Source organism: Sorex araneus, chromosome 6, assembly GCF_027595985.1.
Source record: "Sorex araneus isolate mSorAra2 chromosome 6, mSorAra2.pri, whole genome shotgun sequence".
Taxonomy (NCBI): domain Eukaryota; kingdom Metazoa; phylum Chordata; class Mammalia; order Eulipotyphla; family Soricidae; genus Sorex; species Sorex araneus.
Window position 1 is genome coordinate 163106800 of NC_073307.1, and position 22371 is coordinate 163129170.

The 22371-nt window shown below is 65.7% G+C and overlaps 7 protein-coding genes across 18 annotated transcripts; 5 read left to right on the forward strand and 2 right to left on the reverse strand.

Moving 5' to 3' along the window:
- Positions 1-123: 123 nt before the first annotated feature.
- Positions 124-2747, reverse strand: TRPT1 (tRNA phosphotransferase 1). Of its 2 annotated transcripts, none has more exons than XM_055141568.1 (7): positions 2405-2747; positions 2129-2210; positions 1121-1290; positions 839-1013; positions 586-642; positions 438-513; positions 124-275 (listed from the first exon to the last, which is right to left on the reverse strand). In XM_055141568.1, the coding sequence occupies exons 1-7, from the start codon at positions 2477-2479 to the stop codon at positions 251-253; spliced, it is 660 nt and encodes a 219-aa protein (XP_054997543.1). In that variant the 5' UTR covers positions 2480-2747; the 3' UTR covers positions 124-250. The 2 variants fall into 2 exon arrangements, with proteins under 2 accessions (XP_054997543.1, XP_004618560.1); XM_004618503.2 differs by having other exon boundaries at positions 139-275; positions 403-513.
- A 129-nt stretch (positions 2748-2876) lies between these two features.
- Positions 2877-5557, forward strand: NUDT22 (nudix hydrolase 22). 2 transcript variants are annotated; one of them, XM_004618504.2, is made up of 6 exons: positions 2877-2981; positions 3301-3798; positions 4118-4216; positions 4822-4919; positions 5048-5141; positions 5390-5557. In XM_004618504.2, exons 2-6 carry the CDS (start codon positions 3319-3321, stop codon positions 5489-5491), a joined length of 873 nt encoding a protein of 290 aa, XP_004618561.1. In that variant the 5' UTR covers positions 2877-2981; positions 3301-3318; the 3' UTR covers positions 5492-5557. The 2 variants fall into 2 exon arrangements, with proteins under 2 accessions (XP_004618561.1, XP_054997542.1); XM_055141567.1 differs by having other exon boundaries at positions 2894-2922.
- DNAJC4 (DnaJ heat shock protein family (Hsp40) member C4) lies at positions 5535-9397 on the forward strand. Of its 5 annotated transcripts, none has more exons than XM_055141563.1 (7): positions 5535-5974; positions 6310-6402; positions 7246-7339; positions 8071-8252; positions 8338-8502; positions 9090-9170; positions 9250-9397. In XM_055141563.1, exons 1-7 carry the CDS (start codon positions 5688-5690, stop codon positions 9350-9352), a joined length of 1005 nt encoding a protein of 334 aa, XP_054997538.1. In that variant the 5' UTR covers positions 5535-5687; the 3' UTR covers positions 9353-9397. The 5 variants fall into 5 exon arrangements, with proteins under 5 accessions (XP_054997538.1, XP_054997540.1, XP_054997539.1 ...); XM_055141564.1 differs by having other exon boundaries at positions 5578-5974; positions 8112-8252; XM_055141565.1 differs by lacking the exon at positions 6310-6402.
- Positions 9398-9711: 314 nt separating this feature from the next.
- Positions 9712-12269, forward strand: VEGFB (vascular endothelial growth factor B). 3 transcript variants are annotated; one of them, XM_004618373.2, is made up of 7 exons: positions 9712-9918; positions 10340-10382; positions 10536-10732; positions 10819-10892; positions 10995-11030; positions 11231-11466; positions 11903-12269. In XM_004618373.2, the coding sequence occupies exons 1-6, from the start codon at positions 9859-9861 to the stop codon at positions 11442-11444; spliced, it is 624 nt and encodes a 207-aa protein (XP_004618430.1). In that variant the 5' UTR covers positions 9712-9858; the 3' UTR covers positions 11445-11466; positions 11903-12269. The 3 variants fall into 3 exon arrangements, with proteins under 3 accessions (XP_004618430.1, XP_004618431.1, XP_054997545.1); XM_004618374.2 differs by having other exon boundaries at positions 9717-9918; positions 11332-11466; XM_055141570.1 differs by lacking the exons at positions 9712-9918; positions 10340-10382 and having other exon boundaries at positions 10417-10732.
- A 1418-nt stretch (positions 12270-13687) lies between these two features.
- On the forward strand, positions 13688-16276 carry FKBP2 (FKBP prolyl isomerase 2). Of its 4 annotated transcripts, none has more exons than XM_012934979.2 (6): positions 13688-13829; positions 14996-15164; positions 15442-15554; positions 15666-15712; positions 15962-15997; positions 16094-16276. In XM_012934979.2, exons 1-6 carry the CDS (start codon positions 13732-13734, stop codon positions 16153-16155), a joined length of 525 nt encoding a protein of 174 aa, XP_012790433.2. In that variant the 5' UTR covers positions 13688-13731; the 3' UTR covers positions 16156-16276. The 4 variants fall into 4 exon arrangements, with proteins under 4 accessions (XP_012790433.2, XP_054999401.1, XP_054999402.1 ...); XM_055143426.1 differs by lacking the exon at positions 13688-13829 and adding an exon at positions 14190-14319; XM_055143427.1 differs by lacking the exon at positions 13688-13829 and adding an exon at positions 14494-14617.
- On the forward strand, positions 13858-14856 carry LOC129405827 (translation initiation factor IF-2). The gene has a single exon (XM_055143424.1). It carries the CDS (start codon positions 13971-13973, stop codon positions 14733-14735), a length of 765 nt encoding a protein of 254 aa, XP_054999399.1. The 5' UTR covers positions 13858-13970; the 3' UTR covers positions 14736-14856.
- Positions 16277-16581: 305 nt separating the features above from the next.
- On the reverse strand, positions 16582-19024 carry PPP1R14B (protein phosphatase 1 regulatory inhibitor subunit 14B). Its single transcript, XM_055143428.1, has 4 exons — positions 18322-19024; positions 17263-17346; positions 17026-17058; positions 16582-16927 (listed from the first exon to the last, which is right to left on the reverse strand). The coding sequence occupies exons 1-4, from the start codon at positions 18577-18579 to the stop codon at positions 16859-16861; spliced, it is 444 nt and encodes a 147-aa protein (XP_054999403.1). The 5' UTR covers positions 18580-19024; the 3' UTR covers positions 16582-16858.
- Positions 19025-22371: the final 3347 nt, after the last annotated feature.

The window sequence follows — 22371 nt, forward strand, 5'->3', positions numbered from 1 at the left end:
CGCCCTGGGCTCTCACTGGGCCCCCCCACCCTGGTGTCCCGGTGACCGAGACCGGCAACCCTGACCTGATGAATGGTCTCTTGAGATCACGGAAGACCAGTTGCAGGTCCTGACTGAGACAATTCATAGTACAAACTGAAGTTTCTCTTTTGTTAATCTGATACCTTTATCTTTTAAATAAATATTTTATTGGGGGACTGTTCTTCCTCTGGACCGGTGCTGGGAGCCATTCTGACGCTCTGTCTCTACATCACCAGCCAAGGGCAGGGGCTTTCCTGGGACGAAGGCAAGAACCAGTTAGCAAATGGGAGACAGGGCGGGACTGGGGGGTGGGATGAGAGGCAGGATGGGAGGCACAGGCAGAACTGAGGGTGCGGGGTGGTGGCGGGGGGTGGGTCTCACGGCTGGGCCGGAGCTGCAGGGCCTCCTTGAAGTACTTGGGAGGCAGGAAGCCCTCAGCGTTGCCTGGAGTCAGGATCACCCCGTTGGCCGAGCGGAAGAAGGGGATTCCATCTGCAGAGAGAGCCAGGGCCGTGGTTCTGGCCTCCCTGGGGCCCGCTCAGTCCCCGCTGGGCTCAGACTCACCTGCCAGGGCCCGGGGTCCGTGAATGAACACAGCCACTTCGCAGTTGGCTCGCAGGCCTGTGGAGACAACAGAGTCCGGGGAGCTTGGGCCTGTGGTCGGCACAGCCAGGGCAGGTGGGGGGGCCCTGGGCTCAGGAGCAGAAAGGGGGACGCGATGGGATGATCTTGGACTTGGACCAGATGCTGTGAATGTCCAGAGAAGGACCCGGGAGGACAGAGTGGGTGGAAGGAGCTGGCGTGGGAGGACACTGACCGCTGGTGACCTCGGGGTCCCCAGGCAGGCCTGGCGCCAGGTGGATGTGAGTCCGCCCACAGCACGACAGGCCGCAGTGCAGAATGGAAGGCCAGTGGCGCCAGAATGTGCCATGCACGAGCACCGGGGGCAGGGCCTCTGGCGTCTCCAGGGGTGTCAGCTCCAGCTCAGGCACCTGGAATGGGGGGCGGGGGGCGGGGGGGCGCAGACATGAGGCCGCTTCACATGCAGGCTTCCCCCCCACCCGCCCCAACCCAGTTCTCTTCCCACTTCAGCACCCACCTGTAGGGAGTGGCCCTGATTGGCCCGGATGAGGGGGCCGGTACTGGGGTCCCCTGGCTGAAGAGCGAACCGCTGCTTCTCATTGGTGTCCACCACGCGCCGCACGTCCTCCTCCGAGAAGCCTCTGAACTGGGGCAGCTGCAGGAGGGCGCCCACGGGCACAAAGCCATCTGCGGGCAGGCAGGGGGGCAGGGCTGAGCGCTGGGCCAGTGTTAGCCGGGGAGCCAGGACCGAGCCTGAGGTGGTGGGGTTCCCCTGAGTGGCTTTTAGAAGCCCCCACCCCCCACCCCCTGGCCTTTCTGGGCCTCAGCTGCCTCAGCTGACATTGGAACAGGATATGCACCGCGGGTGGGCCACCGAGATAAATCACTCCTTTTATTTATTCTTTTACTTACTGTTTTTGGGTCACACCTGGCGGTGCTCAGGACCGACTCCTGGCTCTGTGCTCAAGAATCCCTCCTGGCAGGGACCAGGGGACCATATATGTGGTGCGAGGGATCGAGCCTGGGTCGGCTGCATACAAGGCAAGTGCACGACCCCCTGCACTATCTCTCTGGCCCTCTATTTGATTTGTGTTTGGGGGCTACAGCCGGCAGTGCTCCAGACCTACTCGGGGCTCTGTGCTCAGCGATCACTCCTAGAGGGGCTCTGGGAAGCACTCGGGCATGTGAGGTGCCAGGGATCAAACCCAGGTAGGTCATAACGCAAGGCAAGCACCTAATCCGCTGTGCCATCTCTCCAGCCCATAAAGTCAGCCCTTCCGGGACAGAGAGTGGACACTTGCGATAAGCATCACTGGTCCAGCGCTCCTGCCTACGGCTAGGCAGCACGCACGAGTGCACTTGGCTGGAAGGACTCACCCGCGGGCTCAGTGCCAGGGTACCTGGTATGACACAGTGCCTTGGGCCTCTGCCCCATCTCTGGACTTCTCCTTCCTGTCCCTGGGGGCAGAGGGGCCCTCCCCCCAAGCTGTCCCCATGGTGTTCTCCCAGCGCTTCCCTCACTTACCGGCCCCCATGGGAAGCCCCAGCTTCAGAGCGCCGTGGCGCAGGGCGTAGGACAGAGCTTTGGACAATCGCACATCTGCATCCTGAAAGAGGCCAGAGGCAGCCCCTGGTGGTCCCGCTCCCGCCCTGAACGCTGTGGGAGCCCCCGCAGGAGACTAAGGGAACCAAGCCCCAGAGCTGCCAAACTCCTGAGTCCCTGCACAGAGCAACCCCCCCCATCCAGCGCGCAGGCCCCCTCCCCAGCCCCCCACCATGTGGGTGGGGAGGGAGAGCGCACCTGCTCCCGGGGTCTGTGGGCCCCTCTCCCCCTGGACCCCGCTGCCTGCTGCCTCCTGCTTCCAGAAGAGTCCATGGGCGGCCGGCGGGGCAGCGTCAGTGCAGCTTGGAGGAACCAAGTCCGCCCTGCCCGGTCAGTCACCAAGTCTCGGGATGGGGGAGCCGCGAGGAGGACAGTCAGCTCCTGCCATTCACTTCCCACCTGGTGCACAGAGGGAAACTGAGGCCCAGCAGGCAAGACTTGTCCCAAAGTCACTGTGTGTCCGCCACGAAAAGCCAGGAAGCCGAGCCCCCGCGCTCCAGCCTCGTGGGCCTGACCCTCCAGAAGGGCATTTCGCTGAGCCGGGTGGACCGGCGTCCAGGACCTAGCAGCAGCGACCGCGGACACTCGCGAACGCTTCCGGACTCCCGCGGCCGGCGAGCCTGCGCGCTGGGGCCGGCCAATAAGAAGCCGAGGCCGCAGGGGGCGGGCACTTCCGCTCGCGGGGAGGGGAGGGGCCGCGGCGGGCCTGCGGGTTGGTGAGTACCCGCCCGAGGCTGGAGATCTGGACCCCCTAGAGGGACCCAGCGCGTTTGAGGTTAGCGGCATCAGCCGTGGGGTTGGGAGACATGGGCTGTGGAGCGGTGACAGAGCCCAGGACCTCTGGGTGGTAGGGATGCCCGGGAGCCCGCGCAAAGTCGGGCGGCAGGAGTCCTGGTGGGAGGAAGAGATGTCAGTGGTCAGGGGAGGTGATCAGGGAGCGCAGGAGGGCTGGGAGGGGGCAGGGAGGTGCAGAGGCGCCTCTGGAGGTCGGTGACAGGGGGTGTCCTGTGGCAGCGGGAGGTCTGTGGCAGTGGGTGTCTGAGGGTGGCTGTGGTCCTCCGCGAGGTGGCAGGTCTCTCTGTGTCCTCTCCCAGAGCTGCCCTCTCCAGGCCATGGACCCCGAGGTGTCCCTGCTGCTTATCTGTCCCCCGGGAGGTCTGCCAGAGGAGCAGGTGCGGGTGGAGCTGAGCCCCGCCCATGACCGTCGCCCACTGCCAGGAGGGGACGAGGCCATCTCTGCTATCTGGGAGAGCCGACTCCAGACCCAGCCCTGGCTCTTTGACGCCCCCAAGTTCCGCCTGCACTCCGCCGTCCTGGAGCCCACTGGCTCAGCGGGGCCGCTGCTGCACCTGCGCCTGGGCCTGACTTCCTACCGAGACTTCCTGGGCACCAACTGGTCCAACTCAGCTGCGTGCCTGCAGCAGCAGGGTGCCGCCGACTGGGGTGACAAGCAGGCCTACCTGGCTGACCCGCTAGGGGTAGGCGCTGCTCTGGCCACCTCTGATGGTTTCCTTGTCTTCCTGCACCGCTCTCGGCAGGTGGCTGAGGCCCCTGGACTGGTGGATGTGCCCGGAGGGCACCCTGAGCCTCAGGTGAGCTGCCAGACTGGGAGGACAGGTGCCGAGACCCAAAGAGTCACCTCGCCCAGAAAGAGATTGCTGACTTGGGGCTTCTCTGAAGTCAGTGCGCTGGGCATCCCCTCAGCCTCCCCACTGACCCTCAACTTGTGGGCAGCTAGGCAGTGGGGAGTTGGGAGGGGCAGAGGATCTAGCCAATCCTCTGGCTACCTGTCTGGGAAAGGAACACTGATCTTGTGCCCAACCAAACATTCAGGGCCACTGTGTGTTGGGGGGGGGGGGCAAGGTGGGAAGATGTGGGGAGCGGGGACTGAGCATGTGTGACCTCTTCCAGGCCCTTTGTCCTGGCAACAGCCCCTCACACAAGGACTTCCTCGGGGAGCTGGTGGTGCACGAACTCTTCTCTAGCATCCTCCAGGAGATCTGTGACGAGGTGGGTGAGGACGAGGTGGGCCATGCAGGACTCAGGGCTGGTTAGCAGGAAGACCAGCAGGCACGAGGGCCTTCTTTTTTATTGGGAGGGGGGCACTCTAGGCTGTGCTCAGGAGCCATTCCGAGCTCTATGCTCAGGGATCACTCCTGGTGGGACGGGGGACTGAATCTGGGTCTGCTGCATGCAAGGCAGGTACTGTCGCTCCAGCCCTGGCATGTGGCCTGAGTGACGAGCTTGGTTGTATTTCCCTTTACGTGCATGGGAGGCTCTGAGCCTTGGGTTTTCCTTATTTCATTAATTTCTTTAATTAATTTCATTAATTTCTTGCCTGCTCTCCAGATGTATGGAAGAATGGGGAGTCGGTAGGAGTACTGGCAATGAAATGGGGTTCCCGTGGGGCATGGGACCCTGGGCAAATAATTCCATCTCTGCATCTGTTTTTCCTTTCTGTGAAGTGAGCACGCCGAGACTGGGTATTCCAGGATGCTGAGTGCTTGACCTGCAAATCCCGTAATGCCGTGTGAAAGGAGCCGGCTCTGCAGTATTAAGGGCAGAGCCCATGCGGGCCTGGGCACTGACAGGTGGGACCCTCTCGCTCACCCTAGGTGAACCTGCCGGTGCTCACCCTGAGCCAGCCGTTGCTACTGGGCATTGCCCGCAACCAGACCAGTGCCGGCCGTGCTAGTGCTGAATTCTTTGTCCGGTGAGTGAGTCCTGGGGGAGGACAAAGTTCGGGACCCAAGGGTGGGGGAAAGGTTAAGAAGCTTGGCTGAGACGACTGGGACCTCAGGGCCTGGGCACCCACCAGCTTATTCTCTTGTCCTTGTCCAGGTGCAGCCTGACTTCTGAGCAGGTGAGGAAATACTACCTGAGTGGGGGCCCTGAGGCCCACGAATCCACGGGGATCATCTTTGTGGAGACCCAGGTATGAGATGGCAAAGTGGATCTGCTTGGTCAGGGGAGCTGGTGATGGATGGTGAATCTACACCCCTGCATGCTGGGTCATTTGGGGCCCCCAGATCTCTGGGCTTCCCTTAGGAGCCACAAAAGTTCATTTGGGGATGCCTGTGTGCCCCTTTAATAGCCCCGTCCCCACCAAGGATGTAGGGCATAGGGGTTCTGCTGCTCAGGCATGTTCCGGCAGGATACCTGAATGCTTCCATCTCCCTACAGAGAGTACAGAGGTTGCAAGAGACCGAAATGTGGGCTGAGCTCTGCCCCTCCGCCAAAGGCGCCGTCTTCCTCTACAACCTGGTCCAGGGCAGCTCCACATGAGTGTTCTGGGGTGCCCCCGAACCTATCACCGTGGCTCAGAAGGCAATAAAGGATTTTATTCTTGGATTCCATTGGCATCTACTATTTCTGTAAGACAGGGAGGGGAGAACCCTGCATGGGCAAGAGGCAGGACACGCGACTTTGAGGGGCGTGGGGGATCCTTTGCAGGCCCCTAGGGTGGAAGCTGCCCTGCGAAATGCCTATTGCTGTAGAGCAGAGCGACAACCATGTCCACCTGCCTGACTGGCGGCGGCTGGGCCCGCAAGCCCGCGAAGGATCCGGGTGCCTGTTCTCAGGCCGCCCGGCTGCAGGGCAGCAGGCCTGGGTCTCGGGGGTGGGGCCGAGACGCCGACGGCCAATGGATGGACGAGGGCGGAACCTTCGCACGGTCCTTCCGCCGCGGGGGTGTGGTGCGTCTAAGCCAATCAGAGCGCGGGGGCGGAGCCAGCCCAGCTTCTGGAAATGGCGGCGGTCGCGGAGTCCGTGAGTGCGGCGGGGGCGGGGCTTCGCTGTGGCTCCTCCTCCGCTCTCCCCCCTACCCCGCGGTCCCAGGGTGGAGAGGAGGGGTCTCGGCGGCCGGGGCTGGTGGGCTTCACAACGAGCGGGGGCCCCGGGCTCCCGGGTCGGAGGCGGGACAGATCCTGGATCCCGGAGGCTGGTCCTCAGTCTGGAGGCTCCACCCGCCCCCACCCCCGGACCACCTTCAGTTTTCCATTGCAAGGAACCGCGCCTAAGCCCCTGGCCCCTGCCCCCTGGGCGCTGCCCTCAGGCCCCGTCTGGTTCCCAATGCACTCGTCTCTGTGGCCTCCTTTCCCCAGCTGCTCGCCTGCCGCCATGCTGCCCCTGCGCCTCTGCCCGCGGTGGCCGCGCAACCCTCCCAGCCGGCTCCTCGCGGCGGCTGCCCGGCAGCGGTGAGTCGCTCCTCCCGTGGGGTTTGAGGTCGTGCCCCGCTCTCGGCCCTGCCCGCGGGCCGCAGGGAGCTGTGAGCCCTCCACGCTGTGTCAGAGGCAGCGCAAGGCGCGTCGCAGGTAACCCTCGCCTTCACGGCTGAGGACACTGGATCGGATCGTACGGGACGACCCCCAAGGTCACACCGTAATCGCCAGTGTGGGTTCTGAGCCCAGGCAGATCCCAGGTGCTTTCCACAACTCTCGTGGTCGTGAGCATCACCGGGTCCAACTCTTGGTGGTGGGCCTGGGGTGCCGAGGTGGGGAGGGAGGTTTACAAAGTCGCAGATCTTTGGACCCTGCTCTGGAGGTTCTGATCAGGAATCTGATCTGCAGGCATGAGGTGAGGCTCAGGAATTTGCCCTTGTTGTTGTGGGTTTTTTTTTATTTTTATTTTTTGGGGGGGATTTGTTTTTTTGGCCACACCCGGCAATGCTCAGGGGTGACTCCTGGCTCTGCACTCAGGAATCACTCCTGGCGGGGGATCATATGGGATACTGAGGATTGAGCCCCTATCTGCCACATTCGAGGGAAACGCCCTACCTGCTGTACTGTTGCTCCGGCCCCTGCTGTTGTTTTTGAACAAGCTTTCTAGGTGTTCCTCATGTGAGGGTTCTGAGGATTGCGCCCTCGGACGTTGTAATCCACATCATTACTCCAAAACCTCACCAAGGACCCCAATTTCCCTTGGGTCCCCCTCAGCCTGCTCCGTGTCTGGTTGCTGATCAGTTGGAGGAGGCTTGGGGGATAGGGAGAGGGTTTCCCCAGGGCCCCTGGGGCCCTGCACGATCTGGCCTCTCTCCACAGGTCTGGCCCCAGCAACTACTATGAACTATTGGGGGTGCACCCTAGTGCCAGCACTGAAGAAGTTAAACGAGCTTTCTTCTCTAAATCCAAAGAGGTACCAATGGCCCCAGGGTTGGAAGGGGGAGGGAAGAGGGAAGGTGGGGTCAGACCCCAGTTGGGGTCCACTCCCAGGAGCAGGGGCTGGAGTGATAGTACAGAGGGTAACAGGCTGCCTGCCTTGCTTGTGCCTGACCCGGGTTCGATCCTGGGACCCCATGTGGTCCCCCGAGCCCACCAGGAGTGATCCCTGAGCACAGAGCCAGGAGTAAGCTCTGATGAGCACTGCCGAGTGAGTCCCCGAAACAAACACAGATTCCTAGGAGCTAGCCTAAGTAGCTCGGGCACCACATTCCCGCAGCGGCCACAGGGTATTGTGTCTGCGTGCATCAAGGGCCGACATCTGCTCCGAAATGTCTGTTGGGAGCAGCAGCCAGGGATCCATCTGGTGGGCTGGCATTGGGTCCCCTTACCTGCTTATGCTTATTCTGCGAGTGCTCAGTGCTCAGGGGCTAGTCCCGGCTCTCTGCTCAGCAGCGACCCCTGGCGGCACTCGGGGCGCCGTACGCTCTGCCAGAGATTGAACAGGAATTGGCCACGTGTGAGGCTGATTGATGCTGTAAGCCCTGGGCTATCTCTGAGAAAGCCTGAAATAGAGGGTGGGCCAGCAGCAGGTGGGCAAGCCAGAGCCCCGAGTCTGTGCTCCCCCGCCTGGCGGCCAGGTGCGCGGCTGAGGGGTCCTGGGAGGGGTGTGGAAGGGAAGATGAGGGACGTCCTGCCCTGCCCCAGCTCCACCCTGACCGCGACCCGGGGAACCCGACCCTGCACAGCCGCTTTGTGGAGCTGAGTGAGGCCTACCAAGTGCTCAGCCACGCGGAGAGCCGCCGGAACTACGACCTGCAGCTGCGCTCCGCCACGGCCCCGACCCCCGGTGCCTCGGGCCCTCGCGGGGCAGCGCATCAGGCATACAGGTAGGCCCGAGGCCCCGCCCCCCCCCCCCCCCCCCCCCCCCGCGCTGCCCGGGAACCTTATCCCCACACCCTCTCCTTCCCCCAGAGGCGCTTGGGAAGACCCCAATTCAAGATACTGGGCGCAGTTCCGTGGCGTGAGGCCGCAGGGGCCAGAAGAGAGGCGGCGGCAGCAGAAACTCAACCAGCGGGTGATGGGGTACTGCCTGCTGGTCATGCTGGCGGGCATGGGCCTGCACTACGTGGCCTTCAGGTGCAGTTCCTAGGGGGCGGGGCATGTCATTCTCCACCTCTGTGGCCAGCACTCAGGGGTCTCCAGAGCCTCTCCAGACTTGGCCAAAACCCTCAGCACTGGAGGCTAATGTCCTGTCCAGGTTCCTAGGAGCTAACCTAAGTTCGAGCGGGCACCAGTAACGTCTCTCATTGAGAGACTTATTGTTACTGTTTTTGGCATATCCAGTACAACCTAAGTAGCTGGTGATTTGAATGTGAACCCTTGGTGCTGGCCCCAAGCACCTGCATGCCGGAGAAGGAAATGCGTTCCACTCGAACTGGGCCTCGCTGGCCACCGTCCTTCCCACCACCTGCCAATGCTGCTGCTGCTGGGGACATCCTTCTAGTCCCCTGGGAGCTGATCAGGACACCTGTGGTCACTCTCTGCAACAGGACAACCAGTGGCCTGGAGCACCACTGGACTCTGGCCAGCTTGGGTCACTCTGTGACCCTCTCCCCATCCTGTCTCAGGCAGGAGTGTCCGAGATCCTCCAGAAGGTGGCGGGGAGGGACTTGGAGGGCCTGCAGGGCAGGGGGGCTCCAGGGCTCACTGTGACCCCCTTGCAGGAAGCTGGAACAGATGCACCGGAGCTTCATGGACGAGAAGGACCGGATCATCACCGCCATCTACAACGAGGCCCGCGCCAGGTCTGACCCTGCTCCTCTGTCCCCCTCCGCGGCCCGCCCCTCTCCAGCTCCCGGCCCACCCCGGTGCTCTCTCCCGCAGGGCCAAGAAGGCCAGGCTGCAGAAGGAACCGCCGCAGAACCAGCAGCCGCCGCCCGGGCCGGTCCCGGGCCCCGAGGTCGTGCGCCCCGGCAGCAGCCCCTGAGCGCTGTCCACTCCCCCAAACTCCTGCAATAAAGACCTTCACAGAGCTCGCGTCCGGCTCCGTCCTTGGGTGCTGCCCACGGGGACCCTGTCCCCACCGAGGCGAGGCGGGAAGGGGTGTCGGCAGGGGGCGGGCCCGCCCGCGGCCTCGCCCCCGCCCCGCCCCCGCCCCGGCCCGGTGGGGCGCGCGTGTCTCGGTCACATGAGCCGCCCGCCCGCCAGCCCGGCCCGGCCCCCCGCCGCCCCCGTCGTCCCCGCCGCCCGCCGCCCGCCGCCGCCGCCGCCGCCGGCTGCCCACCCGCCCGGCTCCCCCGGCCGCCGCCGCGGCGCTGCGCTGCGCTGCCTGCGCCCAGGGCTCGGGAGGGGCCCGCGGAGGAGACGCCCCCCGCGCCCGGCCCCCGGCCGCCGCGCCCGGGCCCGCGCCATGGGGCTCTGGCTGCCGCCGCCCCCCGCGCCGCCGGGCTAGGGCGATGCGGGCGCCCCCGGCGCGCGGCCCCCGCGGGCACCATGAGCCCCCTCCTCCGCCGCCTGCTGCTCGCCGCGCTCCTGCAGCTGGCCCCGGCCCAGGTACGTGCGGCCCGCCCGCCCGCTGTGCCCTCTCAAGGTTGGCGGAAGTGGGGAGGCGCGGGGTGGGCCCTGGCCAGCGGCGGGGTCAGGGCAGACCCCCGCGGAGGTGGCCCGTGGGCCCTGCAGTCCCAGCTCCGGGGCCCCTCCCCTGCTCCACCTTGTCCCTGGGGGTTCCACCTGGGGGGTGGGGCCATGCTTGCCCCGTGCCCCCGAACGACCGACCTGCCTGGCTCTGGGCTGGGAGGGGAGGGTCCACCCGGCTGCCAGAGCGCGTGGGCCCCTGGGCAGGTCGCAGGTGGCCAGCTAAAGCTACCAGAACCCCAGGAAAGAATCGTCTGGAGAGATGTGAGGAACGGCACCCCCGCCCCCCACCCGCGCCACCTCCAGTGCCTCTGGGGTGCACATCTCTTCTCTCCCACAGACCCCCGCGTCCCAGCCTGATGTCACAGGCCACCAGAAGAAAGGTAAGGATGACCTGCCTGCACAGCTGCCCTCGGAGATGCACGCTGCCATCCGGCCCTCGGGGTCAGGGTGGACGGGGCAGGGGAGCCCGGCTCCTGGTGCAGGGGAGGGCAGGGAGCGCCCGGGGGACCGCACCCCTCCCGCTCTGTCCCCAGTGGTGTCGTGGATCGATGTATACGCGCGGGCCGCCTGTCAGCCGCGGGAGGTGGTGGTGCCCCTGAGTATGGAGCTGGTGGGCACGGTGGCCAAGCAGCTGGTGCCCAGCTGTGTGACGGTGCAGCGCTGTGGTGGCTGTTGCCCCGACGACGCCCTGGAGTGCGTGCCCGTGGGGCAGCACCGCATCCGGATGCAGGTGCCAGGGCTGGGTGCCAGCGGGTGGGCGAGCCCCCTCGGCTCCCCGTCCCCGTCCCTCACCGTGTCCCCGTCTCCCGCGCACAGATCCTCCTGATCCAGTACCCGAGCAGCGAGCTGGGGGAGATGTCGCTGGTGGAGCACAGCCAGTGTGAATGCAGGTGGCAGCCAGCGGCTCGGCGTCTCGGGGGTCCTGAGGGGGGGTGGTCCCTGATCCTTGCTCTCCTCATGCTCCCCTGCCTGGTCTCTGCCTTATCTTTCAGACCCAAGAAGAAAGAACTTTCTGCCAAGGGGGACAGGTGAGGCCTGGGGCTTGTGGGGGGCAGGGCTGGGGGGCCGGGGTCAGGAGACAGTGGTGTCCTCCTTTCTCCCTTCTTCCTTCGCTTCCTCTGTCCCCTCCTCCTCTGCTGCCGGAGCCTGGGTGTGGGTGCCCGAGTGCCCCGCAGCTCTGGGGAAGGCTGGTCCTTCCCGCCCCAGACATTGTTGCTTCTCCTCCTAGGGCTGCCACTCCCCACCATCGCCCCCAGCCCCGATCCATTCCGGGCGGGGACCCAGGCCCCGGAGCACCCTCCCCAGCTGACATCACCCATCCCACCCCAGCCCCAGGCCCCTCTGCCCACGCTGCGCCCAGCGCCGCCAGCGCCCTGACCCCCGGACCTGCCGCTGCCGCTGCCGACGCCGCAGCCTCCTCCGTTGCCAAGGGCGGGGCCTAGAGCTCAACCCAGACACCTGCAGGTGAGCGCCTGGGGCAGCTTCGGGGCGTCCTGGAGCCGCGCCAGGGGGAGAAGTGCCAGAGCAGGGGAAGCTTTGAACGTGTCGAGCCAATATTTACCGAGCGTCTGCTGGCACGGGAGCCGCGTAAACAAGGCTGACCTTCTGCTGCGGGAGTGACCCGACACGGGATGCCAGCGGGGTTGGTGGCCAGGGGCCTCTGACACTCAGCTGAGTGGCAGAGCCACCCTGGAGGCCTTCCCAGAAGCCCCTGGGGCTGATGCCTGTCCCACTTGATGGGCGCCCAGAGGCCAGAGAACACAGGGAACTCTTGCTGCCGTTGTCCTACTCACCCGTCGTCCCTACCGCCCCCCGTCAAGTGTGGCCCCCCCATCAGTAAGCCTAAGGGGTGAGGCTACAGAGGAGCGGGGCACACAGACTCCCCGACTTCCCTGCACAGGTGCCGGAGGCTGCGAAGGTGACACACTGCTTTCCAGACCCACGGGGCTGCTAGCCTCGCAGGACACACCCTGGACTGGGACATGAGGACCCTCCTGCTGAGAACGGCCTGGCCCTGGACCCTGGAAGCTGCAGCAGGCCCCGGGCCTCTCTGAAGACCTCCCTGCCATCTCCCAAGACCACCGGCCCACTGGGCAGAGCTGCACGGGACAGTTAGGCAGTGAGCGTGGCCACATACTGCCTTGGGGAACGCGTCTCGTCCCCAGTTCTGACCTCTCCGTGTGAGCATCTCACTGCGCCCTCGCCGAGAGCCTGGGCCCTTGGGGTGAGGACAATGCTGCTGCCCCCGATAAAGAGATGGAAGGAGCTGCCTGCCTCTGTCTGTCTGTGTGTCTCTGACCCCGTGTGTCCCTGAACGAACCCCACTGCCACCTCCCTCGCTGTGCATATGGAGGGAACAGGGTCCTGGCCCCTCCCTGGATCCCAGACAGAACCCCAGTTCTGGCTCTTCACACCCTTGTGATGACCAGGCACGTACTAGGGAGTCCCTATCCCCCAGCCTCATCCCAGAGACTCGGGAGGCACCCACATCTGCTGATTGGCCTTGGCTGGCACTGCCCCGGCCTGCGTGGCACCATCCACCCGCCTGTGCAGAGGCAGATGGTCACTGTCCAGGTCCTCCTGCTGGCAGCTCTGCCACGGCTACTCTGTGTGCCTCCAACCTTATGCCCAAGCTTTGCGCCTGCTGTTCCCCATTTCCCCAGGCGCAGCACCCTGGAAAGGAAGCACTGGTGGTGGGTGTGATCGGGCAAACAGGCCCTCTTCTCACCTCCCCACCTCCTGACCTCTGACCCCGCCTGTGCCTTGCCTCCCGTCCCCACTCTCCAGTGACCGTGGGGCTGATGTGGCAAAGGGATGCACAGATGCTTGGGCATGAATGTTTGCCTTTCGGGGGTTTGGCTCAGCCACTGCCCAGCATGGTGCGTGGGGTCAAGCAATGCTTTGATTGGCCCTTCTGAGGAAGGAAACTTCAGGGCAGGTTAACCCAAAGCTAGGCACCTATCGGACCCTTGCTGAGCTGTTGGAGGGTGTGGAGCTCTGGGCACAGGGCTGCTGGGGTTGTCAGATGGCGACCACGAGTGGTGGCCTTTCCAGTACCGCCTGAGCACTGCCGTCACTGACCGTGTGTGCACTATCAGGGATCATGAGGTGGGGGTCACAGCCGTTCTTTGCTCCTCAGCTTCGGCCAGGCCTGGATTCTCTTCCTTTCCCAACTGTGGAAAGAAGCAGAGAAAGGCTGATTTATATGGGGATTTGCTTCCAGGCCACTATCGCCCTAATACTCCAACTGCTGGTTCAGGACTTCCATTGACCTGCTGGGCGCAGGGACTGAGGTGGATGTCACCTGCAGTTTGACGGGGCCCTTTTGGGAAGGGGACGGGAGCTGCTGGGATGCCAAATCCTAGCAGTGTTTGCTCAAGGACACAGGACTGAACAGTGGCCCATAAAAAATTCAAACAAACCTAGCTCTGAAGTGCACAGCAACGAACGGGTGCAGACGGCCCAAGGGCCAGGGGCTATTACCAGATGCGGCCTAGGAGGGCCGAGGGGTAACAAGATGGCTCCTCCAGACCCCCTCCGGGAAGCTCGCGCCCACCTGACCTTACTTTCACCCGGCCGGAAGTGCCTCCGGCCCTTTCGGAAATCACTTTCACCTAACCTTACCCGCTACAGCGCCACAGGAAGTGACGTATGTCACGTGTTGGCGGGAGGTGGGGCCAGGGGAGACACCGCCCCCGCGCGCTGTGGCAGCGAGTTTTGTACTGTCCAATGAGGGCGGGCGGCGTGGCCCGGCCTGGTAGCAACGGTAGGGCGCCTGCGCAGAGCCGGCAGACCACTGGGGTTGACTCCGGGGGCGCGGCGAGGAGGTGAGCGGGGGCCACAGCCCGGGCCGAGGGACCCGGGGCGCAAGCGGCCAGGCTGGCCAGGCAGGAGCGGGCCGGGCTCCGAGTGTCAGCAAGGGCTAAGTGACGAGGAAATCGGGGGTCGGGGGTCGGAACGGGCTGGGGATGTCGCAGGGGGAGGGTTCTCACGCCGCACGGGGCGGAGCCCCGGCAGCCGGGGCGGGATTCGGAACTAGGAGGGGCGGGGCTTCTGAGCTGGTGCCGGCGGGAGGCGGAGCTCTGGTCCAGGGGGCGGAGCCATCGGAGGTGGGTCTGGAGCCGGAAGGAGGCGGGGCTTCGGGGACTGACGGCGAGGACAGCCGGGCGCTGGAGGCGGGGCTTCAGCCGGGGAGTGGCGTGGCTGCGGCTCAGGAAAAGGTGTTTGTCCCGCCCAGGGGCGGGGCCTCAGCGCTGCGGGGGGGACCACGCCTTCTGGAGGGCGGGGCCAAGGAGTCCGGCCCGGGGCTAGGCCCAGGTAATGGTCCGGCGCGCCCGCGCGGGGGCGGGCTCCGCGGGGGCGGGGCCTGGGGACGCGGTAGGCCGAGAACGCCCCCAGGAGAGGTGGTGTGGGTGGAGAGGGCCAGGAGGCCGCCGGACACGGGGCCGGTCTGGGTGCCCCGGCGACCCCCTAGAGCTCAGAGCTGGGGCGGAGTCCCGGGCGGAGGCACAGGACCTGCCTGGGGGGTCTCCTCGGAAGACCGGGGTTCTCCGGAACCACCCAGCGGCGATGTGTGGGTGCCGCGGGGCCGGCCCCCCGCAGCGGCGGCCGAGGTGTGGGTGTGCTGGGCGGGAGGCAACTGGGTGTGGCGTGAGTGGGGCCGCCCGGTCGGGGCTTCTGTGGTGCAGCCAGAGAGGGTGTGGACTCTGCGTAAGGGGACGGGTGGCAATTGAAAAGAGCTGGGGAGGGAAGGACGGTCTGGGGGTGGGCAAAGGGGCGGGGTCCTGGCTGCTGTGGCCTCCCCTGACCCCCTTCCCTCGCCGCTGGGGTCCTCGGGCAAGCCCCCTTCTCACTGAACTGGTAAGTGTGGCCGCGGAGCTTGGGGGAGGGGGTGGCGACCCGGGTCCAGGGAATCCCCAAGGGCAGGCAAGGTAGATGGGAGTGGAACGCTAGTACCCACCAGTGCCCGTGCCCTCTCCACCCTCCCCTGCAGAGACATGAGGCTGAGCTGGATCCTAACAGTTCTGTCCGTCTGCCTGAGTGCCCTGGTCACCGCCGCCGGGGCCGAAGGCAAAAGGAAGCTGCAGATCGGGGTCAAGAAACGGGTGGACCACTGCCCCATCAAGTCTCGCAAGGGGGACGTGCTGCACATGCACTACACGGTGGGTATGGGGGCGACCCTGGCGGGTGGGGCTTCTGCGCCGGAAGCGGCTGGAGCAGGTGCCTCTGCCCACCGGGTAGATGACCTTGGGCAAGTTTTTCCCCTCCTGTCTCCATGCTTCATGGCTGCCCCTCCCCCTTGATTCCATTGAGCGGTGAGAGTGCTGAGCAGGGGCAGTGCGGTGGGGGAGCAGCAGGGTAGTGGTGGGGGGAGCAGGGCAAGGTGCAGGGGGAGGGGGGAGCATCCTTCTTTCTCATTCACCTCCCTGCATCCCACAGGGAAAGCTGGAAGATGGAACGGAGTTTGACAGCAGTCTGCCCAAAAACCAGCCCTTTGTCTTCTCCCTGGGCACAGGCCAGGTCATCAAGGGCTGGGACCAGGGGCTGCTGGGGTGAGTGGGGGAGCCTGGCCGGGGTCCTGGGAGTGGACTGTGGGAGGTGAGCCCCCCGGGGAGCGGGAGGGCAGGGGAGCAGCCACGTGCTGAGCATGTGTCATCTTGCAGGATGTGTGAGGGGGAGAAGCGGAAGCTGGTGATCCCGTCGGAACTGGGTAGGCAGCCGGGCCTGAAGGGCGAGGGGCGCCTTGGGGGCTTGACTGGGGAAGGGGTGGGCTGGTCCGTTTCTGCCCTGGGCCTCCCCTCAGCTATCACCCAGCACAGGGCCCCTGCCCCCCCCCACGCAGAGCAGCCCAGTCCCAGCGCCGTTTCTCCCTCCTTGCTGAGGCAGCAGGGGCCTGCCTGGGCCTGCCAACTCTGCCCCCAGCCGCAGCTCACTTGGCTTCTTTGTGTATCTCTGACAGGGTATGGAGAACGGGGAGCTCCCCCAAAGATCCCAGGTAACAGACACCCCCCCCACCATCCCACATCTGCTGCCCCCACGCCAGCTTCCTATGTGGCCCCCCCGTTCTCATCCTGACCCCTTCTCCCCGCAGGCGGCGCAACCTTGGTGTTCGAGGTGGAGCTGCTGAAAATCGAGCGACGTTCGGAACTCTAGCCCAGAGCAGACGGGTGGAGGGGCAGCGGCGAGGCCACTGGGGACCAGACTGTCTTAAAAAGACTTTTAAAAAGGGAAAAGAAAAACCACCACCAAACAAAACAAAACAAAACCCTTCAAAGCTGCAGTGAGCCTGTTTATTTGTGGGCCCCAACAGACTTGGACAGTACAGCTTTGTCCCCAAGCCCCGCCCTTCCTGGCCGCAGGAGTGGGGGGGTCCCGATGGCCCCCGAGGGCCACCCGTGGGGCCACAGGAGGACTCCCGCCTGCCGATGGCAACCCTCCCCCCAGCTCCCCTGCCACCTGGGCTCCTGGGCGCTCACCATGGCTACCTGGTCGCAGGAAGCCTGCAGTCGGTCACCTGGGGAGCACCTGAGCTGAGAACCCTTGCAAAGCACCGTGTCCCCTCAAAGAGACCGCCACCACTGCCGGGGCACTGCACCCAAGGCATGTCTTCGCTTTATTAAAGGGCCCGCGCCGCAGTCAATATAAAAACACAAAAATCCCATCAGTTTAATAACAATAAAAAACCCCCGAAAGTGGAAAACCGAGGGGGCAGGAAGAGGCCCCTGGCGCAGGGGCACAGGGGGCCCCGCTCACGGCGCCAGGCCGAGCCGCAGGGCACCAGGTATTGCTGTTGCTACGAGGTGGGGAGGGCATCGATTGTCCAGTGGGCGCCCCCGTTCAGCCAGGCCGGGGACCCTCACTTCTTCTGGGGTGTGCTCAGCTTCTGCATGCCCCGGATCTTGTCCAGCAGGCCAGAGATGAAGGCCTGTGTGGAGAGAGGGTGGCAAGAGGAAGCGTCAGGGCCGAGGTGGCCGGGGGGGAGCCCAGCCCGCCCGCCCTGCGCGCCCGGGTGCTCCCACTCACCTCAGTGGGTTTGTAACAGTCAACCAGCAACTCCTGAGGGGGGCCGGGGAGGAGAAGATGATGATGAGTTCCTGTGAGCAGGGGCCCAGATTCATCCCACCCCCGTCCCCAAGGGCAAAGAACGTGGGGGGGGGGGCACCCGGAGTTGGGACCCCACTACACTGTACCATTAGACCCATTTCCCAGAAGCTGAAGCACTGGGATCCCGACAGATGGCAGTGCCCCAGGCCCACTCACCCTGACCCTGGCAGCCCGGGCATCGTCACTCTCCATGTCCAGGAGCTCGTCCACGTCTATCTCCAGCTCGGGGATCTCCTCTTCCTGGGGTGGGGGAGACGGGGGACCTGAGCTGGGAGACAGGCCAGGGGGCGCTCTCCAGCTGAACCCCCCCCTCCCCGCCCAGCAGTAGGAAGAACCAGCGTTTTGCCCCGCAGACAGTGGCAGCTGCTGAGGAAAAAAACACAGCAGGCCAGTGCCAAGGCAAACTGCCTGATGGGGGGGAGCTTCCTGTCTCTGCCAGTAGGCACCCTGGGTGCCAGACAGGGCCAGACAGTCCGGGCTGGGAACCCTGCAGATGTCTCCCCAATTCTGGGCCCCCCCCCATTCCAGCCAGGGCACAGGTGGGACCAGCTGTCCCCGCTCCTCACAGCCCCTTCCCCTCCCCCAAACACCTGTCACCGCTTTCCCCAGAGCGAGGAGGAAGTAAAGGGTGAGGGGTCAGCGGGAAGGACCCAGGCTGGGGAGAGGGGGAACAAAGAACCCATGCTTGGGAGAGGGTGGGGGTGCCCGCCACCCCTCCCCCCAAGGAAGCAGCGACCCAGTGTGGACGCAGCTGCATTCCAGGGCTGGGCTAGGGGAGGCAGCCCAGGGCAAACCCACTCGCGCCACCCTGCCTCCCAGGGGCCTGAGTCACCCGTTGAGCAAGGCAGGAGTCACTGGGTGGAGAACCAGAACCCGGCCGGCCCGGCCCGCGCCAAGCTGGACGGACCCCCGGGCCGGCCCATGAAACCGCGCCGACCCGGTCCAGTCCCCCCCAGCTCCCCCCACCCCGCCGGCCAGGCTGGCGCCCTGGCACCGCTGAGACAGATGTCCTTCCCCTGCCCGCCCAGGAAGCCCCCGTCCGAGGCCCCGGCCACCCCCCGAGGCTTCTGGAGCACCCCGAGCGCGTCCAGGGGAGGGGCGGGCGGCGGCGCGGGCAGGAGGCTCAGGTCCGATAAGAAAGCGCAGCACGGGGGCGTGGAGCGCCGGCCGCGCCGCGGGCTCCGGTGACAGGCGGGCGCCGAGTCAGGGACACACCTGGCAGTCGTAGAGGCAGGTGAGCTGCTCCAGGATCCACTCCTCCAGGTTGAGGCGTTTCCGTAGCTCCTTGCGGTCGTACTTGACCGTGACCTTCCCTTGGCGCCTCACGGGGCCCTCGTCGTCCGCGCCCCCCGGGCCCTCGCCCGCAGCCCCCGGGGGGCTCTGAAAGTAGACGCGGGGCCCTGGGCCGCCGCTGCCCGGCCCGGGGGCCGGAGCCGCCACCGCCGCGCCCCCCGCGGGGCCGCTGTCCGCCATGGCGGCCGCCGGGGCCACGTGCACGCGTTGGGCCCCTCCCTGCGCCGCCGCCTCCGGGACGCCCGCCGGCTGGCTCCGGGCCGCCGGCTCGGGGTTAACTCGCCCGGTCGGCTCCGCGCGGCTCTGCGGCGAGGGCGGCGGCGGGGGCGCCCGGGGGCAGCTGCAGCATGCGGAGCCCCCGGGCCTGGCCTGGCCGCGCCGCGCCCCGCCCCCTCCCCACCGATCCGCCCGCCCTTTGTCCCCCGCGGCCGCCGCCCGAGCCGCCGCCGCCGCCGGAGCCGCTTTCTCTGTCTCGCCGTGGCCCCGCCCCCGGCCACACCCCCTTAAAGGGCCAGTGCCCCGGTCCGAGCGCGCGCCGGCGACCCGCGGGGTCTGGCGGCGGGGCCCGGGCCCGGCGACCGGTGCTCCCTCGGCCGCCCCTGCAGCACCCCGGCGACCTAAGCGCCCGGCCCCGGGCTCTGCGCCCCCGTCCTGCTATTCCGTCCTCACGGCAGCAGGAACAGTCGGGGCCGCCTGGAGGCGCGGGCACGCGGTGCAGGGCGGGGGGCCGCGGAGCACGCCCGGGAACCCCGACATCGGGCTCCCGCGGCCGCTGACCAGTGGACGCACACGGGTCCTCCAGCCGGACACGTGGCCCCAGGCTGGGCGTGGGGCAGAGGGGAAGCGGGCGGGAGCTGCCCGGGGCTCCGGACGTCGCGCTGGGCGGATCTCGCGCCCCGCGAAGGGGAGGCCGGAGCCCGGGGGGAACCGAGCCGGCCCCGAGGGCCTGCGGACCCCCGCGGCCGCCGCCCACCGGCCAAGATGGCGGCGGGGCGCGGCATCCTGGGACTCGTAGTTCGCGAGGTGCGGCCCCGCGTGGCCACCCCTACCCGGCCACCCGTGGCCGGACGCTCCCGGGGCCGCTGCACCCGCGCGCGCCTTTCTCACCCCGCAGCCTCCACGCGCACCGGGAGGAAACTGAGGCGGAGAGAGCGGGGGGCTGCGGGAGCCCGTGCCGGGACTCAGTGACCGCATCTCTCCCTTGGGGTCCATGCCGGCGCGTCCGCTGGTCCCCCGCGGGGCGTCCGGGATCCGGCCCACCTCTCCCGAGCCGGACCGTGCATGGCAGACCCGCACCGCGCGCGGCTCTCTGTGTCTTCAAATAGTCTCTCGTTCATGTTTTTTTTTTTTTTTTTTTGCACTGTCTGGCTCCGTCTTCCAGACCGTGAGTTTCTGCAGGGCAGAGACTTGCGGCGGCGAGGCGGGGGCGGGGGCGCTGCCGCCCGCGGGGCTGCTGGCACCCACGTGCTCTGCGCGCACCCCTGCACCAGGGTCAGACGTGGGCAGTCGCTGGCCAAGGCTGAGGAAAGAATGAATGGCTAGTTCTCTGCCTCCATTTCCTCCGAAGATTGTGGCGAAGATGAAAGGGGAAATGAGCGCAACGTTCCATGCGCGCACTCAGAAGGTTAATGAAGTCACAGGGCTGGACGGGATGGGGGGGCGTGGGTGGGTCGCTGGAATCCTGTACAGCCTCTTCAATCCACCCCTTCCCCTGGGCACAGCAGTCCCGCTGGGACGCCTCCGCCCCGCAGCAAGCTCACCTCCTGCCCTCCCCACGCCACATTCCTGCCCAGCCTCACAAACACCCCGCTCGGACTCCGTGCCGGAGGTGGGGTTCGGGAGCAGGCGTAGGCAACCCAGGAGAGCTTACCGGAAGCAGCGCTGTGTGGGGAGCCAGGCGGACTCTTGCTGAGGGTCTGTGGGGCAGCTCCAGGGGCTTTGTGCGGGCCTTTGTCCCCCACCTGTCCTCCTCTGGACGTCTCTCCCTGAGTCTACCTAGTGCTCTGCCCGCCCAGCACCCCCAAAAGCTGACCCTTGCTCTCTGAAATCAGGCAGGACCCACCCTGCCCTTGGGAGCCCCATCTAGGGCTTGGCTTCTGGCTCTGGGCCCAGCCTGATAAAGAGGTGCCATTTCCCCAAGTCCAAATTCTCCACCGCACCCCTCTCAGTCCAGAATGGTAGTCTGTTCTTTTTTTTGGGGGGTGGGGGGCACAACTGGCGATGCTCAGGGGTTACTCCTGGCTTTGCACTCAGGAATTACTACTCCCAGTGGTGCACAGGGGACCCCATGAGATGCTGGGGATCAGATCCTGGTCGGCCACATGCAAGGCAAGCGCCCTCCCCACTGTACTTACTATCTCTTCAGCCCTTCACCCCCCTTTTTCTTTGCAATGTTGGGAACCGAACCCACATAGTCTGCAAGCACTTTACTGTGGCACCACATTCTGGCCCAGCAGCTCTTTCTGAACCCGAGCCTTGATTGGTTCGGGCTGGGGTACTCCTAGTTAAGAGGTGGACATGGGGGGTCGGGGTGATAGCACGGCGTGCAGGCCGCCCGTGCACACGCAGACAGCTTGGGTTTGGTGCCTGAACCCCTCCCCGAGTGAGTGATCTCTGAGTACACGGCCCAGGAGTCAGTCCTGAGCACTAGCGGATGTGGCCCAACACTCGCCGTCCCCAAATAGACGTGTTGTGGGGAGAGACCTCAGCCACGGTGATCTGGGGGCAGTCACCACTCAGCACCCCAACACTCCCATGAGGTGACCTTAAGCTGTGACCCGACTGGTGTGAAGACTGGCCAGGTCCGAATTTCAGGGTTTCCCCGGTGGTCCTCGGGACAAGATGGGCAGGAGCAGGGCTGCTCATCCTGACCCCTCTCCACCTCCTGTGCCTTCCCTAGGGCACTCCCAGATTCCTGGGGCAACTCCCTTGTTTGCCCAGTCCAGGCCACCCGCCCTGAGAAGCATCTGCCGTGCAGAGGACCACCCCACCTGCGGAGGCGGGGCTGCCCTGCGCAGAACCTTGAGGGGACCAAAGGGGATCCAGGACGGCTCCTGCAGGGAGAAGGGTCCCTAATCCCTACAAGCTCAGGTTCCAGGGTGCGGTGAAACCCAGCGTCAGGCGGAGCCCCGGGCGCCGTGTCCAGGGGCTGGATGGAGGCTGTCAGGGAAGACATAAGGCAGGGCAAGGATATTTCCTAGGAAAAGTACCTGCCCAGAGCTTCAGCCCAAAGGCTGATTGCCTGGAGCTCCCGGGGGTGGGGTGGGGGTGCGCTGAGAGCACTGGAACCCCACCCCCGCCCCGTTCTCCTGCCACAACCCCCCTGGGACAGAGCCGCACCCGCGTTCCTCCTTCCCATCTCTGCTCCTGGGGTCCCAGCCCCCCCACTCTGAGTTCATCTGAGGCTGCTTTCAGGCCTGGGAGGGTCCCGGGAGCCGGGCACGCCCTCTCCTTGAATCGACGGCAGAGGCTGGCTAGGCGGCCTGCTGGTGAGCATGCTGACCATTCCTGCCGTGTCCAGGCCGGAAAGAGCCTGTTTAATGGAGGCTGCCGGCCTTGGGAAGAGCGGGTGCAGGGAGGAAAGGGGTGCTGGCTCTGGGCTCCTCTCCTTTTCCGAGGCTCCAAGGGGCCTGCAGACCCCTGACCTTGCCCTGCCTTGCACCCCCCCCCAGGTCACTGCTGGCCCCTGGCCTGTAAACATCTCCCCCCACATCCGCTCTAGCCAGCACCCCGTCCTTGCACCCACTTATTTCCTCCCTGACTACTTTTATCTTCGGGGTTTGGCCGCAGACTAGAACCTGGCCTTCTCCCCCTGCAGGCCCCCGCCCCACAACATCTGGGGTACTGTGAGGGATCAGGCTCTGTGGCCAGGTGAGAGGGGGAGCTCTGTCCTGTGCCCCCCTGATTGTGTCTTCAAGGTCAAGGAGGAGAGGCAGGACAGGAGGCAGTAGCCTTCAAGAACTTGCACGCCTC

Excerpts from the sequence above, each read along its gene's own strand:
- LOC129405827 (XM_055143424.1), top strand. The coding sequence starts at position 13,971 with ATGTCGCAGGGGGAGGGTTCTCACGCCGCACGGGGCGGAGCCCCGGCA.
- TRPT1 (XM_004618503.2), bottom strand. The coding sequence starts at position 2,479 with ATGGACTCTTCTGGAAGCAGGAGGCAGCAGGCAGCGGGGTCCAGGGGG. Across the intron at positions 1,014-1,120 it reads ATCAGGGCCACTCCCTACAG|GTGCCTGAGCTGGAGCTGAC; the intron begins GTGGGTGCTGAA and ends CCCCCATTCCAG. Across the intron at positions 276-402 it reads CCTGCAGCTCCGGCCCAGCC|GAAAGCCCCTGCCCTTGGCT; the intron begins GTGAGACCCACC and ends CCTTCGTCCCAG.
- DNAJC4 (XM_012934986.2), top strand. The coding sequence starts at position 5,954 with ATGGCGGCGGTCGCGGAGTCCGTGAGTGCGGCGGGGGCGGGGCTTCGC. Across the intron at positions 7,340-8,070 it reads TCTTCTCTAAATCCAAAGAG|CTCCACCCTGACCGCGACCC; the intron begins GTACCAATGGCC and ends GCCCTGCCCCAG. Across the intron at positions 8,503-9,089 it reads CTGCACTACGTGGCCTTCAG|GAAGCTGGAACAGATGCACC; the intron begins GTGCAGTTCCTA and ends ACCCCCTTGCAG.
- PPP1R14B (XM_055143428.1), bottom strand. The coding sequence starts at position 18,579 with ATGGCGGACAGCGGCCCCGCGGGGGGCGCGGCGGTGGCGGCTCCGGCC. Across the intron at positions 17,059-17,262 it reads CCCGGGCTGCCAGGGTCAGG|GAGTTGCTGGTTGACTGTTA; the intron begins GTGAGTGGGCCT and ends GGCCCCCCTCAG. Across the intron at positions 16,928-17,025 it reads ACTGTTACAAACCCACTGAG|GCCTTCATCTCTGGCCTGCT; the intron begins GTGAGTGGGAGC and ends CTCTCCACACAG.
- VEGFB (XM_055141570.1), top strand. The coding sequence starts at position 10,418 with ATGCACGCTGCCATCCGGCCCTCGGGGTCAGGGTGGACGGGGCAGGGG. Across the intron at positions 10,733-10,818 it reads AGCACCGCATCCGGATGCAG|ATCCTCCTGATCCAGTACCC; the intron begins GTGCCAGGGCTG and ends TCCCGCGCACAG. Across the intron at positions 11,031-11,230 it reads CTTTCTGCCAAGGGGGACAG|GGCTGCCACTCCCCACCATC; the intron begins GTGAGGCCTGGG and ends TTCTCCTCCTAG.
- NUDT22 (XM_004618504.2), top strand. The coding sequence starts at position 3,319 with ATGGACCCCGAGGTGTCCCTGCTGCTTATCTGTCCCCCGGGAGGTCTG. Across the intron at positions 4,920-5,047 it reads AGTGCTGAATTCTTTGTCCG|GTGCAGCCTGACTTCTGAGC; the intron begins GTGAGTGAGTCC and ends GTCCTTGTCCAG. Across the intron at positions 5,142-5,389 it reads TCATCTTTGTGGAGACCCAG|AGAGTACAGAGGTTGCAAGA; the intron begins GTATGAGATGGC and ends ATCTCCCTACAG.
- FKBP2 (XM_012934979.2), top strand. The coding sequence starts at position 13,732 with ATGAGGGCGGGCGGCGTGGCCCGGCCTGGTAGCAACGGTAGGGCGCCT. Across the intron at positions 13,830-14,995 it reads TCCGGGGGCGCGGCGAGGAG|AGACATGAGGCTGAGCTGGA; the intron begins GTGAGCGGGGGC and ends CCTCCCCTGCAG. Across the intron at positions 15,998-16,093 it reads AGCTCCCCCAAAGATCCCAG|GCGGCGCAACCTTGGTGTTC; the intron begins GTAACAGACACC and ends TTCTCCCCGCAG.